The 18,167-nt window shown below is 46.1% G+C and overlaps 1 protein-coding gene and 1 pseudogene across 10 annotated transcripts in view; one reads left to right on the top strand and one right to left on the bottom strand.

Moving 5' to 3' along the window:
- Ralgps1 (Ral GEF with PH domain and SH3 binding motif 1) overlaps positions 1 to 18,167 on the top strand; it is a 259,202-nt gene that overhangs the window by 207,701 nt on the left and 33,334 nt on the right. For all 10 annotated transcript variants that reach the window (XM_013513184.1, XM_005382445.2, XM_005382439.2 and 7 more), the window contains exons 9-11: positions 9,642 to 9,779; positions 11,996 to 12,089; positions 16,050 to 16,117. In XM_013513184.1, coding sequence (XP_013368638.1) covers positions 9,642 to 9,779; positions 11,996 to 12,089; positions 16,050 to 16,117 — 300 coding nt within the window. The remainder of the gene's footprint in view (positions 1 to 9,641; positions 9,780 to 11,995; positions 12,090 to 16,049; positions 16,118 to 18,167) is intronic.
- On the bottom strand, positions 7,487 to 8,009 carry LOC102007015 (annotated as a pseudogene).

Below are 18,167 nucleotides of genomic sequence, written 5' to 3'. Positions count from 1 at the left end.
GCTTTTGCCGCTGAGCTAAATCCCCAGCCCCTCTTATTGATTTTTTTCAAAGAATTAACTTTTGGTTTTATCTATCACTCTGCTGGACTTTTGATTTTTAAAAAGTTCATTAATTTTGCTTTTATATTTTAAATCATGTTCTCCTTTCTTTTGCCTTATCTTATTCTTTTTCTACTTCTATATAATAAATGCTAAGTCCATTAATTTTTATCTTTCTAAATTATTAATATTTGCCTTTGAGGCTGTGGATTTTTCTTGAGATAAAGACTTTGAAACAGTTATAATGTGGATAGTTTGTGATTTAATTTCTTCCTTCATCTCTGAGTTACTTGGTGTTTTTCCTTACCAAGTGGTTATTTTTTAAAATTTGTTTTTCCTCCTGGGGCAGGGGAGGGAATAGAATTGTGCCAGATCCACCAAACCACATGAATTAAGACTGTAGGAGGTATGATTTCCCCTAAAGGAAAATGGAAGTCTGTTTCCAAAAGAATAGGGAGTGGGTGTTGGACAGATAAAAGTGTCAGTTTCTTTTCTTTTGCCAATAAAGTTGTTGAAGGATTAAATGAGATGGTAAATGGATCACAGTGTCCCTCACAAAGCAAGCCCAATAACCATAACAAATGAACACCCCCTTCTGATCAGAACCACAGCACATGCTATACCAACCATAGCTCCGTGGGGAATGTTTGCAGTCAGTAGCTGACCTCCTGGCACCTCCAGGCAACCCCCAGAAAGTGAGGAGGATCTGTGGCGAGTCCTCATTTCACCTTGAGGAATCTGGAAGTGATTTGGCTCCTCTGGACCCCAGGATTCTGTCCAGGCTGCAAGACTTTGTCCATGTGCCTTTGTGATTCATGAGCCACAACACCAAGTCACAAATAAGGCCATGTGCTCATCCAAAACAGCATAGCTTCTCACTATCCGACATGTGACTGCCGAGGCTAACCTGCCTGCTTCCTGCAGGCCTGGGAAACATTTGTGTCTGTGACAATAAACATCCCACAGACTTCCCGTGTGGATTCTCTTCATTCATTTAATGAAGATTTGTTCTCAAGTTCCTGTTCTGTATGCACTTGATATTTATTAGCAGGCACTAATTAATACTCACAGACCTCATCTTCTCAGGGAGCCAGTGTTCCCTGCAGAAAATGGAATTACTTTATTCCCTCTTTAAAAACAGTGAAACAATGTCACACAACCATAATGAGTGGCTGTACTGTTATTTCATTTGAAACTTACAGTATAGGGACAATTTATGTGACTGAACCACATGAGTATAGTTCTGGGTGCCCACGTTCCTCATTTCTGAAGTCCAGAAGTGGTCTTTTCAAGGCAGAGCACGAAAGAATATGGAAAAAATTGTCTCATCTCCAACTTTGAAAAGGAGAGAGAAAAAAATAGAAAGTGTAAGATGGAAATGTGGCACATATTTATGCCATGCAGGGATTTTTTCCCTCAACATAGCAGAATTTTCCTTATTGAAAAGATAGCCATGTGTGAAAAACCAAAACCAGACTCAGGCTGGAAGGGAGACGGGGCGGCGATGGGAGAACAAGGGTGCAGTGAGTCCATGAGCTTGTCAGACGCCTGGAGCCAGCTGTGGGCTTTGGCTTAGAGAGGCTGCAAACGTGGGGCTTGCAGAGGGCTCTGTGCCACCAAGCAGAACATCCCTTGGCCTTAGAGCAGGGGTCTGTTCAGGAAAGCACCTCCTTTGTCAGCCTGTGCTCCCTCCTCAGGGCCAGGATGTCCTGTGGACACCACTGGTGGGGAGCCTGCATTCAGGCCAGGAAGCAGGGTTAGCTTCCACAGAGGGCTCCACAGCATGGCTGCAGGCTGCCCACCACAGCAGTCTGGCTGGCACTCGTATGGCAGCCACAGCAGTGTCGCCAGGCCCTGTGTGGGGCATGGAGAAGGCACAGAAAAGAAGTGTGGTCCAGGAGGCTGTCCCTGTGGGTGGGACAGTACAGGCGGGTGCCAGCTGCCAGCCATGCCCTCAGACCATAGCAGAGTTCCTCACACCCCTAGCCCTGTGGCTGGGACTCTCATCTCTGGGCCAGCCAGTGCCTCCCAGCACCCAGTCCTGAGCACTGCTCTTTGTCCTGAATCTTTAAAGTCAGTTTTGAATTCAGATCTTGAGTCCCTAATACACGAGCCATGTGATCTTGGCCCACTTGAGCCTCCTGAATTTCCTAACCTGTGAAATGAGGGGAGTCGAAGTACCTGCTGTACCAGGCTGCTCCAAAGGGACCATGAGACAAGCAATGTCCACCCTGTCTGTAGCAGACAGGGCTGTGGCTGTTGTGGCTGTTTCACCCATCGTGTCCACACGTTGTAGTCTAGCCCAGTCTCTGGCACCGCTCAGCCTCACAGCAGCCAAAGTCTAGGCTGGCCCAATTACTGTTCATCATCACGGGCTAACGGCACAGTGTCATCTGCGGCGGCAGTAACTGTCTAAATAGAAATAGGCGCTGCAGTGTCCGGCTGTGTTGTCCCAATCCAGACAGAAGCTCGCAGGCCCGGTCCAGCTGGGCAGTGGCCCCTCGTGGCTGGCATCTGGGCACCATTCATGGCTATGGCATCCCTCCCACTGACATCCTGCTGCTGCTCTGAGTGGGGCCTTGCAAGAGAGCCAGGTTGGCTTGGATCAACTCAGCTTCTTCGCTACTTTGGTGGTCCAGGGCCTGGGCCAGGAGGCTCCCTTCATCCGCTGTCATTACCCCCATTCAAGTCAAGGAAACTGAGGACCTGGGAAGTGAAAAGGTTCACCTGAGGCCGACCAGCAGTAGGTGGCAGGGCCAGGGCTCCAGGCATCCTGGCTCCAGGCTCACACTCTCACACCATCACTGCTTATCATGTGGCGGAGCTGGCAGGGGCCCCAAGCTTGACAGGCCCTTGATGATGGGACCTTGGACTGATAAGCCCAGAAGGGTGGAAGGGAGGTGGAGAGTAGAAAGTGGTAGGTGTAGTGGGGGCAGTTGTCACAGTCCTGTCATGAGCCCTCCTGGACAGTGTTGACCCCAAAGAAGTCAGGCAAGGAGAATCATTGCCTGGGCCCCTCTGGGCTCGGCTATGTCTTTATCCTGCCTCATTGGCTGCCAGGTGCCAGAGGTGGTGGCTGGTATGAAGGAAGGACTGACAAAGTGGTAGTCAGGGCGGACCTGCCACTGCTACTTCCCTACCATGGGACCTCAGGCGAGTGGTGGGTCTCATTTGGCTCCAGTTCTTTCCCCCATAAAACACAGCAATAATCTGGCCAGAGCTCTTAGTTTGGCACCTGACATGGTGAATTCTTGGTCACCATGCACTGTTATCATCATTACTTGACTGTTGTTGTCTCCCTCTTCAGCTACAAAACGATGATAATAAGCACTTCATAAGGTGATCATATGGGTTAAATAAAACGTGCATTCACCCTTGCATTCATTGCCTTCTGCAGCTGGGCTTACCACGCAGCTCCTGTGACTCAGCCCTTCTTGCTCCAGAGGTTTAGGTCTGCTGGGAGCCAGGCGTGAAGTGCACGAGTGAAACACATGAGTATCCACTTGTGGTTGTGGTAAGCACAGAGGGCTCTGCATGGTGTCTGGCACGGTACCAGCAGGAGGTGGCTATCCTCACCATTTCATTATACTTCAGGCACATAAATATTTCCTGGTATAGAATAATACCAGGACACACAGAAGGTTTCATTGGGTTTGTGCATTGCTGACTATAAAAGATTCACTGCCTCTGTGGCTATGCTGGTTGTAGGGGTGAAAGGCTGTCTGTGTGGAGGTTCTGTCCAAGTATGGCCAAGCAATCCCCAGACTTCTGCCTCCTTTGGGAGGTCCACCTTGTCCTCAGCTCCTGTGGCCTTGGCTTATCCTCTCAGGGCCAGAGGAATAGGTTGGCTGCTGGAGTCTGCATGCTGGGGAATTACAAACACCCTGACAGTAGAATTTGCTCCTTTATGCAGTAGTGAGCCCCAAGGGTATAAGTAAGGACTGGGGGTAGCCTGAGGAAACAGTGTACCAGTCCCCTGTAAGACCAGCTTTCCAGTCTTGGTTTTCAGAGTGCTACTCAGGAACCCCCTCCAGGATGCAGCCTGGGTGAATCTTCCATTTTGAGATGTTAGTGGAGAAAAGACCATTCTTTATGTGTTTTCTGGTGATGGGGTGGTGGGTGGGGCAGAAACAAGGGTGCTGCATCCAGACAGACCTGCTGCAGATTCCCGCACACTTGCTGTGAGGCCCTGGACAGGCTTCTCAAGCTCTCTGAGCTTTAGTCTTCTCCTCCCTGGAGTTAATACAGACATTCCTTGTTTAACGACCAAGTTACGTTCCTGCATCTAACTGAATTGGTTATTCAGAACAGAGAAATGGTCAGAGGAAACTCCAAATTGATGACTTTGCTTTTATCTGCCTTACTGTTACATGCAGCACTGTAGCGTATAACAAAATACAAAACTACAGTACCATACTGTACAGTACAATCAGCAAAAATTGCAGTACTGTATAAACAAGGTGCACTGTACCAAAAAGAGACATGGAGGCTCTATAAACAAGATGTACAGACCTGTACCAAAAAAATGGCAGGTTGTAAGTCCGAACGGTGGTTAAACACATAGGTCATTAAACAGGAATGCCAGAACAAGGAGAGTAAAGTTCTGTCTTGTACTAGATTCCCAGAAGCAGTAGCTTCCCCTCTGCCCTTATCCTGTTCTACAGTTTCTCTGCTCCTGGGCCGAGCTTGTGCCCAGCCCCTCTGAGTCAACCAGGCTGAAGTCTGCACGCTGCATCTGCAATCACATGGCCTCAGGCCTGCATCCCTCCACCCGCTGCTCAGCTGTGGGGACGCTTTTTGTTGTGGTTGAAGCGGTGAGGGATTTTCAGGATTGCCATTGTGGAATCCTTGGGGAGATAACTGAGGGGAGGGAAGAAGAAAAGCAAAGTCAAGAGAAAGAATAAATAGTGGATTCAAATCTACCAAACTTGGAGCTTGTATATAAGGGAAATTATTTCTAATTATTAAAATTTTGGCACATGTGCCACCAGAAAGAAAGGAAGTGGAAACAGCTCCTTTGAGAAGTGCTAGCTTATGTTTCTGTGATTTAACTGTTTCCCATAACAATATGCAGCTATTTTTAAAGCAGACGAATGAGTCATGGTATCCACACCAGCGATCCACTATGGTGACAGGAAGCATGTACTCCAGAGAAGGCAGGCTTGGATTTAACTAATGTCTTCAGCACTTAACAGCTCTGTGACTTGGAGCAAGTTACACATCATCTCTGTTTCCTTTTCCTCTGCTCTGTAATGGGTTGCTGGAGGGATAAAAATGATAATGAATGTATAGTCATTAGTGCAGTGTTCATCCATCCATGCCAGATTCTAATAGTAAGTACCACACCATGGTACTTACTATTAATTGCTATGTGTGCAGTAATTCTTAGTTGTTTGGTAGCAAACTCTTAAGGCTACAAGTTTTCCTCTGGTAACCCCTTTGGCTAGGACATAGTTTTGGTATGTAGTATTCTTGCTGTCATTGTCTTCAAGCAGATTTTTTTTTTTATTTTAAAGAGTAAAAGAAGACAACATAGCAATGGGGGAATTCACCGAATTACAGACAAAGTGGTAGGACATTATCAATGGTTGTTATTTTACCTATTGGTATCTTCAAGATAGTTTCTCAGGAAGGCTGATTTTAATCATGGATTTTTAAAAGTGTTTCTTTGGTGTGCATGTTACTTACGAGTGTGTATATGTGTGTGCCTGTATGTATGTTTTCAAATAGAAATTTTTCTATTTTTAAATCTTAGATGAATTATAGTAAAGTCAAGAAATGTGGATATGTCATTCTGCGCTTTTCTTTATAATCTAGTATAAATTAATTTTGTGAGTATCCTGTGTATATTTGAAAAGAGCTATATTTTTATATAAAACCAAACGTTAATTTTGTTACTCTAATACTGTATCATACATATATCCACAGACATATATTTGCATGCATGTATTTCTGTATCTATGTGAGATATGATTGAAATATATAATGTTTAAATTTTTAAAATTTATTACAATAAAAAGCACATTGCTCTTAATTCCCCAGAAAATAGTCATCTTCACTTTGTTGCTTTTTTAAAGGAATATAAAACTATTTATTGACCACCGCTCACCATTATTTACAATAGAGTAAACAGTATACAGTAGGATAACATTCTGACTACTACAAAGTTATTTTCCTGACTTCTGCTGAAACGTTAACCTGAATACTGAAAAGATTGAGCCTAGATGTAAGGAGCAAGTTGGGGTCAAGGAAAGCACGCAGGTCAATAATTTAGATTACAAGTTTGTTCACTCATTTATTCTAGCAGGTCCTAAACTGTGAACATCTCTAGCCACTCCATAGGTTTCCATAAGCCAAGTCTCAGACACCCACAAATCCTGACTTTGAGTACAGCTTTCAGCTTGTTGTAAAGGAACGGGTGTTGAGGAATCTTAATGTTCCCTTAATAAGTCTTCCTCAGCTAATTCAAACAGACTAGATTTTGACTAGTTACTTTATTTGGGTAGGGAAGTTGTTCATAATGGTAAGGATTTTTTTTTCCAGGAATTTTGTAAGTAAACTGCTGCATTTTTGTGATTAAAGACAGATACGGATTTTGATATGGCTGCTTTGAAAATATCCACTTTATTTTTTGGGGGGGGTTGGTTTTTGTTTTTTTTTTGGTTTTTCTCTGGTACTGGGAACCGAACTCACGACCTTGCGCTTGCTAGGCAAGCGCTTTGCCGCTGAGCTAAATCCCCAGCCCCTGAAAATATCCACTTTAAAACTGTCCAATTAACCACAGAATCATCTATTTAACTTGAAAGGTTATGGCTTCAGGAAAACTTTGTTTTGTTTGTTTGTTTTTCTTCCGGTACCAGGAATGGAACTCATGATCTTGTGCTTGCCAGGCAGGTGCTTTCCGCGGAGCTAAATCCCCAGCCCCTAAAGTTTTTGATTTAACTGGAAGTAGCTTATTTCTTAGGGTGCTCAGAATGATGACATCTCAAACATGGGCTTATCACCCCTAGTTTTGGGTTTTGGTGAATGTTTAAAAACAAAACAAAAAACATTTACATGAGTGTTTTATTTACACACACACACACATACACACACACACACAAACTCAGAATGGTCCTTAAGCATGTGAGCTAAAAATATGTCCTAATTTAGTCTGACTGTGGGCAATTTCTCCAACATTTAGAAAAGCAGAGGAAATATATCAGGTTATCAAGTGCTCTTTTCTGATAAAGGAAGCAACTGCAAAAACTTTTACTTGGTCAAAGTAACCAGCACTATTGATACAAAACCCAACAACTCCCCTAAATGCTACTTTCAAAACTAACATACTAAACTTGATTTTCATTAGAATGTTGTTTTTTTCACACTAGTAAATTAAAAACCAAGATGATAGGTAGATAGGTAGGTAGATAGATAGATAGATAGATAGATAGATAGATGATGTAAGTTATTGAGCTTCATCTTCTGGACAAGCATGCCAAGCTAGTCTCTCTTCATAAAAAGCAATTACAATTTGAGGACATTTCACATTTGCCTCTTTTGCCAGCACCAAGTCAACCTCATCTGAATCTTTCCACTTCATGAGAAACATCAGTTTCTCTACTCCTGTCTGTGGCACCAACTATTCGTTCAGGAACAAGACCTCCGGCAAAGCCTCTAGTTGTCAGCAGCTTCTCTTTTTTTCTTTGATTTGCTATCATCAGATTCACTGTCAGATAAAGATTTTCTTTTTGTACCATTTTTTCCTTTACTAGCTTTTTGAGAACTAAGAAATGCTCCAATTACTTCTGGACAATCTAAATTTTCTTCAGGTTCCCATGTACTGTCAGCATCTGTAAATCTCTTCCTCTTCAGAAAATACTCAACCTTCCCATTCACTGTACATCAGTCCCATACTGTTTTACCACAAATTCTTCAGGCTCTGCTTCTTTAACTTTTTTGCTTTTTCCATTTTGTTTCTTTCCCATTTTTTGCAGTATAGTTTATTGGAGGCCCTATTTTACTGCAGACTTTAAGAGCTATTATTCACCGCTTCAGATGCTTGTGTCACAGGTCCATGGTGTCTCGGCCTGTGTACCTGCAGCTCCACACACACCCAAGCGAAGGGACCTGTGTCCCCTTCACTTTGAACATGCTTAGCTTATCATCCTTGTCACTTTCTGACGCAGTTCTAGAAGTCATCTTTTGTGAGTGTCTTTAGTCTTGTTATTGTGGTTGCCTTGATATCCTGAACTGATTCAAAACATTTACCTTTCGTGGTCATTTTGAGTTTTGAGAAGAGCCAGAAGCTGCACAGTGCCAGATCCAGGGCAATAAGGTGGATGAAGACACGGTGTAAAGTTATGAGCCTGCTTTTCTGTTGGATGACACTTGGAAACAACGTTCAGCTTATTTTTTATCACACCTTCTAAAGGCGTGAAAGGGAATTTCCAAAACTACTTCACACAGTGGAAAGAACAATGGAATAAGTGTATTCTAACCAAGGGGTGATTAATGCAATGTGTCTTCTACTGTAACAAATTTTTAAATTTTAAATATTCACTATATATTTTGATCATACCTTAGATATACGGACATATATAAATTCCCAGAGACATGCCAAAGCCTTACCTTTCCTGAATTCACTTCATTCCTAGCAGCTTTTCATTCTGTATTTTGATGCAGTGTTCCTTCATATGTAGAAATTGGTAATTGTTGAATCTTTCTCCGTGAGCTAGGCTTTTCATTGATATCGATCACTCCTCTTTGGCTTACTCAATGTTTTCTGCCTTGAATTCTGCTTTTTGTCATTTCTTCTATCTGGCCCCACCTGTCTGGAGGGTATAGGATCAGTGCTTATAGAGGGTTGCTGGAAGGACATGTGATCTGCTATTCATCCATATCTCCAGACGAGGGTGACCCTGAAGCCTACCGGTCACTGTAGAGCTGTGTAGGGGCTCAGGCTGCATAGACGATCCTACCTCCGCCCCCAGCTGCATTCCCGCCAGCTCATGGCTTGTCTGACATAGCCATGTTTTTGCATCACGCCTTATTTTCTTTTTAAGCACCCTCTGGAAGATTCTGTCTTGCTTTAATTCTTTCTACTGAGGACAGTTCCATTTTTTATTTCTTCTTTGCGCCTTACTTTATGATATATTTGTGTGTACATGCGTGCTTGTGTATGTGTGTGGACAGATAGACAAGTAAATACACCAATAACTAAGTGAATAAATAAAGACAGAATTCAGCCTAAAGGTGTTCTCTTGGGCATGACTCCTTTAGACCTATTAAACTTTGTTGGTTGGTTAAAAAAAAAAAAAAAGCATTAGGTCGCTCATGTCCTGTTATTTTCCATCGGAGTTACAGTAAAAAGCCTTGCTGGAGATTGAATGAACTAGAAATGCTAAAATCTGCCAGCATCTATTTGGGTTGTTGCTCAGATGTTTGATTTACAGTTGAGCATTCTGCGTAAAAACTGAGAGCTAGAGGGATTAAAGTCCAAAGAATACCTTAAGTTTCCATCAGCACACTTTATGCCTTCACACGGAGCAGGGCTCTTTCCACTCTTTTGTTTTGATTAGTGGTAAGCTCCTACCATAATTAAATCTCTTCTTTAATTTTAGGGATCTATCTTCTGGACTTAATCTACATTGATTCTGCATATCCTGCCTCAGGCAGTATTATGGAAAACGAACAAAGGTCCAATCAGATGAACAATATTCTCCGAATAATTGCTGATTTACAAGTTTCCTGCAGCTACGGTTAGTGCCCTTGGTTGTTGGAATTGTGACGTCTTGCATTACTGAAATGTAGATTCAGCACTTTTATCAGTAAGAAAGCTTCAAGAAACCAGGTAGTCCCTGCAAAGCTCTTGATTTTAATATCATTTAATATCTCAGGTTTTAATATCAAACATATGCTAGATCCTTTACACATAGGTTTGATTTTCAAAGACTGTGCAGACTGCATGTGACTATAGCTGTATTACACATGAGGATAATGAGGCTGCGAACAGTTGAGTCATTGAGATCACACATCTAGTGAGTGGCAGAGCCAAGGTCTGCCCGGCTTGTTGGTCACTTCTTCACAAAACAGGTTCCGGGACCAGGTTCTTTCTGTTTGTGGCTCCACCATCTTCCACGGCCTCAGTTCTCCACTGGACTCTGCATGCAGCTGGCAGGTGCAGGAAGAGAGGAAAGCGTACAAGGGTGGGTTTTATATGCCAGACCTGCAAGTGTATACATCACTTCTGCCCACTGAGGCTAGGAATATAATCTAGTTGTGGGCCTAGATGGAAAGAGGAAATGATTTGGCAAATCACTGGCTGGGTTCTATTCCATATGGTAAGCTCCAGAGTGTGACAGTGACAGTGGGTGTGTGGCATGGATGGAGGAGAAGGTTATTACAAACAAATTCCAGGCACTGAGAAGTCAGGATGCTGGGTGGACCATTCACACAGACATGGATTTCATCCAAGAAGACAGTGGACGGCGGGGTGTAGAGCCTGCCGGTGAGCCAGATGCCCCAGTCCTTGTGAGTGAAAATGGAGGACCATGTGGCCAGGGAGGAGGCTGCAGTGAAGGGGGACAGGCAGTGGAGCTGCAAGAACGTGCCTCTGTGGAGCAGGGTTTTCACAGAGTGGTGAGGAACAACCTGTCCTACCTGTCACCCCCGAGAAGCCAGCGTGGGTTCACCCCAGGCAGTGCCCGCTCACCAGTGCCCCCAGTAGTGTGGCAGGGCACACAGACCAGGTCAGCTTTCTCCTGCAGGCACCTGAGTTCCCAGTGCGGGCCTTGCCTCTTGCCTGCCCATGAGTCTCCACTCACACTGTCTGGCAGAGCAGTCACAGACACGGCCCTGGGACTCAGACAGACTCAGGTTCAAGTCTCAGTGCTGCCTCTTGGAGAGTCACCTTCTCCGCTAAATTTGCTTATGCTTGAAACGGGGCTGTGGTGTGTACAGAGCCTTTGCCACTGTTATCGTCACCTGCACCATTGTCATCAGCTTAGAAAGCTCATGTCACTATCCACAGTTCAGAAACGAGAACACAAGCTGTAGAAAAGCAAGGTGACTTCAAAATCTCCCAACCAAGGAGCAGAGAGTCTTCAAGGGCTCCGGCAGCCTGGATGAGGGGCCTCCCCATCCGCCTCTCTATTCCTTTTCCCTCCTCCACTCCCACATCACTCTGCTTGATGTGTCTGTCCCACCGCACCGTCCTCTCAGGAGGAGCAAAGGGAGCAGGAAGGTCTGTGGAGAGCAACTGACCTCAGTCACTCCAAGGAAGAGAGGGGAGGAGCACAGTATGGCACAAGCCTCAGGTGGCCTGGGCTCAAACCCCGGCTCTGCCACTTCTCCAGTATGCAACTTTTGCAAGTTCCCTGTTTCTTACTATGTGCATTGGGGGTATCAGTTCTCTTACGTAAGGTAGGAGTAATGGTTAGAATAGACCGATCCATAAGTCACCTGGCGCAGAGCCAGGCTCGCCTGAGCCCCTCCCTTTCCATCCAGGACTCAGCAGCTCTAGCTGTGTGCTGGCATCTGGCTGGGCTTACACACCCAGGTAGGTGGCTCTTGTTCATGCCACACAGGCAGCGAGCAGGTGTGGGAGACTTGGCTAGTGCCCCCAGTGGAAACCTCTTTGGGATCCAACTCCATTTCTGGTCTGTTCTGGCGACCAGGGTGCCATCTTCCCCAGCCCTTGCTTTCTGAGTGGAAGTCTCTGCTTTCCTTTCTGGACAAAGAACCGTAGTAGCCTCAGAGGGTAGTGTCTGGCTCAGACATTTGGGGCCATTCCTCAAGAGCAGAGCCAGGCCTGGCCACCCCAGCATAGGGCCCAACCCCAGAGCGCACCAGGAGCTCATAGAAGAGCGAGTGAGCCTCAGCATCCAAGGAACAGCTAGGTCAGTGGCTCCCGTGCTGCTCCTTGGGCCTGGAGAGGGGAGTACTGAAACCTCTGGGTCTTGTCCACCTCTTGCAGATCACCTCACCACTCTGCCCCATGTGCAGAAGTACTTGAAATCCGTACGCTACATTGAGGAGCTCCAGAAGTTTGTGGAAGATGACAACTACAAGTAAGTCCCCCCAACTCCCAAGTCAGGTGTGGCCGCCCACTGTTGTCCTCAGTGCTTAGGTCCTTGCACAGGCCTGGTCCTTGTTGCCTCCCATGCCCCAGCATCCACAGCAGTGCACGCAGTGGGATCTCCCATGTCTTCCCCCCCAACATTGGTGCTGTCTGCCCATCCCCCCACATCCACCTCCACCCCAGCCCCCTGCACCCCATAGTTTGAGGAATGGTACATTTATGAAGCCTGAGGATGGGGGCAGGGGGTCCACAGCTGTGCGTGGTGCAAGCTTGGCACTTTAGTTCTAGTAAGCAGTTCCCTCATGCATGGCACTGGGAGGAAGGTCAGCTCTCTGGCCATCCTTAGGCCAATGAGCAGAGTTCTCCAAGATCCAATGTCATGGATGGCACAGTCCCCTGTGGCTCTCAGCATCCTGTAGGACTCACACCAGCCAAGACCCCAGCAACAGCCCTGTGAAAACCCTTTGGGTACACTTACTGCCCAAAAAGACCTCTCAGCCCTTAGGCTCATCTTGCATTTACCTGCTCTGGTTTTTGGTTCTTTCCTCATTGGTAGCTTGTGGGAATGTATCCAGCATTTTTGTATTTGGAGATGAATTTCTTATGTCAACCTTGTGTGCTGCAGTTGTCTGGATGTCCTCTTGGCTTATTTTGAACTTGAGGCCCACTAAGAGCCTCAGTACTTCTTCATACAATCTGATTTCAAGGCCACTGTCAGCCACCTGGTAATTGATCATTTGCCACCTAAATGTCAGCTTTACAGATACTCATTTAAACCATATCTTACTGGTTGCCTTCAGTATACCATGATTTCTTTCAATCTTGTTATCTGGGATGTGTTTTAAAAGGGTTTTTTTTCCACTTTTGGATCTACTAATTTGATCTTCCTGATTATTTGGTATCCATCTAAGTCAGTAAAACTTTAAAGAACTGTGACCACTAGAGCCACTCACTAGGATCTTGGGAACAGCTGTTCCAACGCCCCTCTCCAGTCAGCGCTGCTGGAATGGTTTGCAGCCCTGGCTGGGAATCAGAACCACCCAGAACACTTGCTAACCATCCAGATGTCTGGGGCAGGGCCTAGAGATGTGTCTGCTTTCAGAGATCTCTATGTGTTTCTAATGATCTTTGGGAGTGTAGACATGTGCTATTATTGTAAAATAACCAGTTAAAATAAAAAATATGAGATTGTGATCTGTTATGTAGTAGTAGCAAGAATGGAGGAAGCCCACAGATTACCATTAAAATTACGTTTATCACAAATTGAGTTCATTTTATTTACAAAGCATTTGCTTTTCCTGAAAAGAGTAGCCTAAAGTACAAAATTATTCCCACTTAGGTTCTAGGATAATATTTTCCATCCCTGTGCCAAGCTTTTGATTAAAGAGGCAGTACTTTTTCATTAGCACTAATGTGCTTTAAGGAGAAAAATGATCTATAAATACTGACCATGAGGCAATCCTCGGACAAGCTGCAGATTGTAGTTACTCCTATTCTGAAGGACATTAAGCACTCCTAGGACTCGATGCTAAAGGACAGTCAGCCCAGGGCTTACAACGGGCCTTTGTTGCAGACAAAGTATGTATGTGTGTTTGGGGGAGGGGATGCTGCATTCTCACCCCAGCACTAACCTCTGACTGTGCAACATCAAGAGCTCACTTCCCAGGAGGTCGTCACGCTGAGCGACAAGAGGCAGGCAGGACCTGTGATTGTGCAGGGGGAGCGTCCCTCTGCAGCCAGCTCACACCTGGCAACCGGCTCCTCACCCCCGAGGATGCAGCAGCTTTACTAGGGCACTGATGACACTGTATTCCTAACACCTGCCCCCATCTGCTTTGAACTATTGCACCAAGAAGCCCAATAAGTGCTCTTTATTGCTCGGCCTTTAGTCTAAGTTATTGATTTGAGAAAAAGGACCCAAATTCCCACCACCTAGAAAGTTGATCATTAGCATAAAACATTTATACATACATAGAGAAGGATGAATATCTGGATGGATGCAAAATGGAATTTATTAAAGTTGGATTGTACAATGCTTGCTATTTTTACTTAAAAGTATTAATTTTAATTCAACCAGAAAAAGGAACTGAAATAAAAGCTAAGGAATTTCTGCTCTTTAAATAAATATTGCTTTGCTACAAGAGATATTATTTCTCAAAAGAGCCTCCTAGGATTCATAAAAGGGGTCAGGAAAAACATGGAGCGCCTGAGTCAGGAAGTTTTCTGTAAGTCCATTTCTGCTGCGGACAGTATCAGTTGGCTCTGGTTATGAAAGATGAGACTATTACCCCTGCCCCCTGCTTCACCTCTGCCTCACCCTCTTCTAGTTTTTTGTTAGTTGTATTATTATTGGACCACATAACCCAAGTTTATAACATAAACATCGTGTTCAGGAATCATAATTCCTACTGTTTAGTATTTTTAAACGGATAAAATTCTTACCACCTGTTGTTCTTCCACAGTGTCTCCTGGAGTCTTTATTCTAAATCAATCCCTTATTTAGCTGGATTTCATCAAAAGCAGGGCCCTCCCCACCCCCCTCCCCGTGCCTGCCTTGCCTGAGTCCTCCATGGTTGCAGCTGCATTTGTCAGGCCCGGCCTTGCTGGCTGCCCTCCTCAGCTCTCCCAGGCCTGCAGACCCTGAGCCATTGTCCCCTGGCATTGGGTGCTACTATAGTGAACGCTGAAGCCAGTCTGAGTTTCTCCCTCTGAAAGTGGCTTGTTTGGTCAGCCTGGTGGGTGAAGAGTTCCTTTCAAAAGCTCAAGAGGGAAGGTCCTCCACTGGACGGTTCTGCACCAGACCCTTCCTTTGCTGCCCAGGAGTGCCATTGGTTTGTGTCTTTCCCTTCTCCCTGCCATTTCTTGGCTTCTTTCTTCCAGACAGGCATGTGCTGGGTGATTTCTGCTCTCCTCTTCCATTAGTTCCTTTCTGACAGCTGTGATCACCTCCTCATCTTCAGTGGTGCCTGGCGATCTGTTTTCATTTAGGTATTCAGCCAGCATGCTCTTGTTTCAGTCTTTGATTTGGGGTACCCCCCAACGGCGGCCTCAGTGTCTTGTTTCATTTATTCCTTTGTTTCATCATCTTACTTTTCAGGTTTTGTTTTGCTCAGCCCATGTTCCTCACATGTCATTCCTCCACTCAAATCACTGGGGGGATTTCCTCTGTTCCCAGGCCTCCTTCTGGGATGGGTTCAGGGGCAGCCCTCTGTCCCTTTCTCTGTCTTTCTTTTGGGAGAGGAAGTGCTCTGTGCTGCTGGACCATTTCTTTTTGTTTTTGCTCCCATTTAGAAGACTCTTTCTGGATGCTTCCTGGCTCTCATACAGGGAGGGAGGCATCTGGCCATCCTTCCATGTGTGGATGGGGTTGCTTCCTCCTCCTGCTGCTGGGAGGCCCAGGGGTGCTTGGATTGCCCTTCTTCTGTAGCCGGGGAGGAGAGGGCTGGAGTCAGTAGACCCAGTAAGCGAGCAGTCTGCTTCATGCATGTGGACTCGGGTTTCCTTCACCTTGCTGGGCGCTGTCTCCCTTTCCACAAAGGGCTACCCTCAGTTCCCAGTCTTGCCCATGAAACCTTTATTTACGTCAGAGTGACCCTGCCCTGCCACTTGCTAGCCATGTGAATTTGGGGAAGGAATTTACTATTCCTCAGTCTCCTCATTTATAAAATGCACCTAGTTTATAGCCTCATCAGCCAAATTAACCCTTCCTGCTCAGTAAACCATAGGCCATGGTCAGTCACCTTTTTTTTTTTTTCTTTTTGTCTTCCTTAACCATTGTTTTTTCAGCATGGAAATCCCCTGGAGGCATCCAAGGAGGCAGCTGGGATGGGGGCACCCCGACTACTGCAGCCCTTAACACCTGTCCGTCTCCCAAACCTGACCATACACCTGTCAGTTCCCGTGTGATAAGCCAGCGCCCATCTGATCTTGTGACAATTTCCTTTTTCAGACTGTCGCTCAGAATAGAACCAGGAAGCAGCTCTCCAAGACTAGTCTCTTCCAAGGAAGATCTTGCAGGTATTGTAGCTACCTCGAGTGGGGGTAAAACCCGGAATAGCCCTGGGTGGGCCCTGCCCATGGAGCCGGAGAGCACAGCTGAGTGTGCAACACAGTAACTCGCCTGTCCTTGCTCGTGGCTCTCGTGCCTACCTGCCCGGCTCCTAAACTTGTGAGACCTCTGCAAAACACTTCTCTGCTAGGGCTTCCTAGAGCATCCTGGGCCAGAATAACCCCAAGAGTGCCATGTTAGGGTCCCAAGATGGGAACCAAAATGAAGTATAGAAAACCCCAAGGTCTTCAGGCCACTTGTACCCTTATTGTCAGGGGTGCACCAGACTTGGGGTTGTGTGCCACCAACACATGCACAGGATACCAGGGGTATTTGGTGCTACTAGATCCAAGTAGCTCATCTTCCTGGATTTATTCACCTGTTGGAGAAACACACATACACACACACACACACACTCACACACACATTCCCTAGTGACAAGACCCAGGCTCTGCAGTCAAGCCCAAGCTCTGCCATTTCCTAACTCTCTGATCTTCAAGCGCCTTGTCCACAGAATAGAACTAAGACTCTTACAGGGTGGCCATGATACCTGGTAAGTTCTGGCCTAGAAAGTGCTCCGCCCACATCAGCACATTGTAAAAGTGTGTTCAGCATTGGCCGCTTCATCATTATTATCACCGTGGCTCCTTTGTCCGTTGTCCAGCCAACTCTCAGTGACGGGGGCTGGCTGGGGAGAGGTGGGATGGGAACCAACAGCACCTCTTCCTGGCTTAAGCTCCAAGTCACACCAACCTGGGTTCAGCCACTTTAGACAAGTGTCTTTATTCTCCACCTCAGGCCTCAATTTTCTTATCTACAAAAAAGGAATAATAAAATCATCATCCCAGCAATGTTAAAATGTCAAAAATGAGTGCTGTTGGGAAGGTGCCCAGCACAGCCTGACATGCAGTGATTGGGAAGGGGTGGAAAGCCGCTACCCTGGGCCTGCCCAAGGCCGCCTCCATGCTTCCATGCTGGGATGTGTCCTGATGGATGAGGACCACGGAGCCTGCAGGAGGCAGTGCTGCAGCCTCCTGCAAGCCCCACCCTCAAAGCTTTTAGGGCCCCGAACTCGCTCCGGCTTCTTGTCTCTTCTATTTCCGCTAGCGGTGTCTTGCAAGTGGGACCCTGTGCCGGTGCCTGGGGCTCCTCTGGTAACTTGGAGAAGGAAACGCAGCTGTTCTTCAGAGCCTTAGGCAGTGCTGTTGTCCAAACTTAAGACAGAGTCAAGTTTGTGCTGAGCAGCTTGTTTTCCATGAGGCTTGCCTGAGCACAGTGTCGAAGTGTCTTCCACTGTCTCCATACCTGCTGCTGTTTCCTGATAGAATAGCAAGCAAGTGCTTCTAGTACTGATCCAGTCTCCACCTTCCTATCTCAGACCCTGTTCCAGGACCCTCCCCCAAGCAACTTATTCCTCCAGAATGCTCGGTAATGCATAGTCTGTCAGCAAAGTGTGCACAACGTACACCTCTATCATGGGGCTATTGTGGGAACTTACTGAGGCCACTTGTACAAAGCAAGTGGAGTCTGACCCGGAACACTCTCATCAGGTACAGCTTTGCCAGGATGGTGCTATGATTCTCAGTATTATGATTCAGCTTCTGTCCCTGGCTCAGCCTTCAGGTTTTAGCTAAATGTCACTGTCTCAAAAAGCCTTTCTACCAGCCACAGCCCCAGCCCCAGACCTAATCAGGCTCCATTTCACAGGGGCTGGCAAGCTCTGGGCCACATCCAGCCCACCCTGTTCCTGTATAGGACCAAACACAGCCACCCACCCACTGACGTACTATCTATGTTTGCTTTCATACTGCAATAGCAGGGTTGAGTGGTTGGGATAAAGACCAGGGGTCTGCAAAGCCTAAAGTAGTACTGTCAGGCTTCTTACAGAGACGTGCTGACCCCCGAGTGACAATCTCCTGCTGCCAGTGCTCTGTGCCACTGCTGTCTGCATGCACGGTATGTCCCTCAGTTAGCTGCATGCTCATATACCTCCAACCTATCTTTCCCACCAAAATAAAG

This window comes from Chinchilla lanigera, unplaced genomic scaffold (genome assembly GCF_000276665.1).
Source record: "Chinchilla lanigera isolate Chin_1 unplaced genomic scaffold, ChiLan1.0 scaffold00018, whole genome shotgun sequence".
Taxonomy (NCBI): domain Eukaryota; kingdom Metazoa; phylum Chordata; class Mammalia; order Rodentia; family Chinchillidae; genus Chinchilla; species Chinchilla lanigera.
This window is presented reverse-complemented; position numbering and strand designations above follow the sequence as displayed.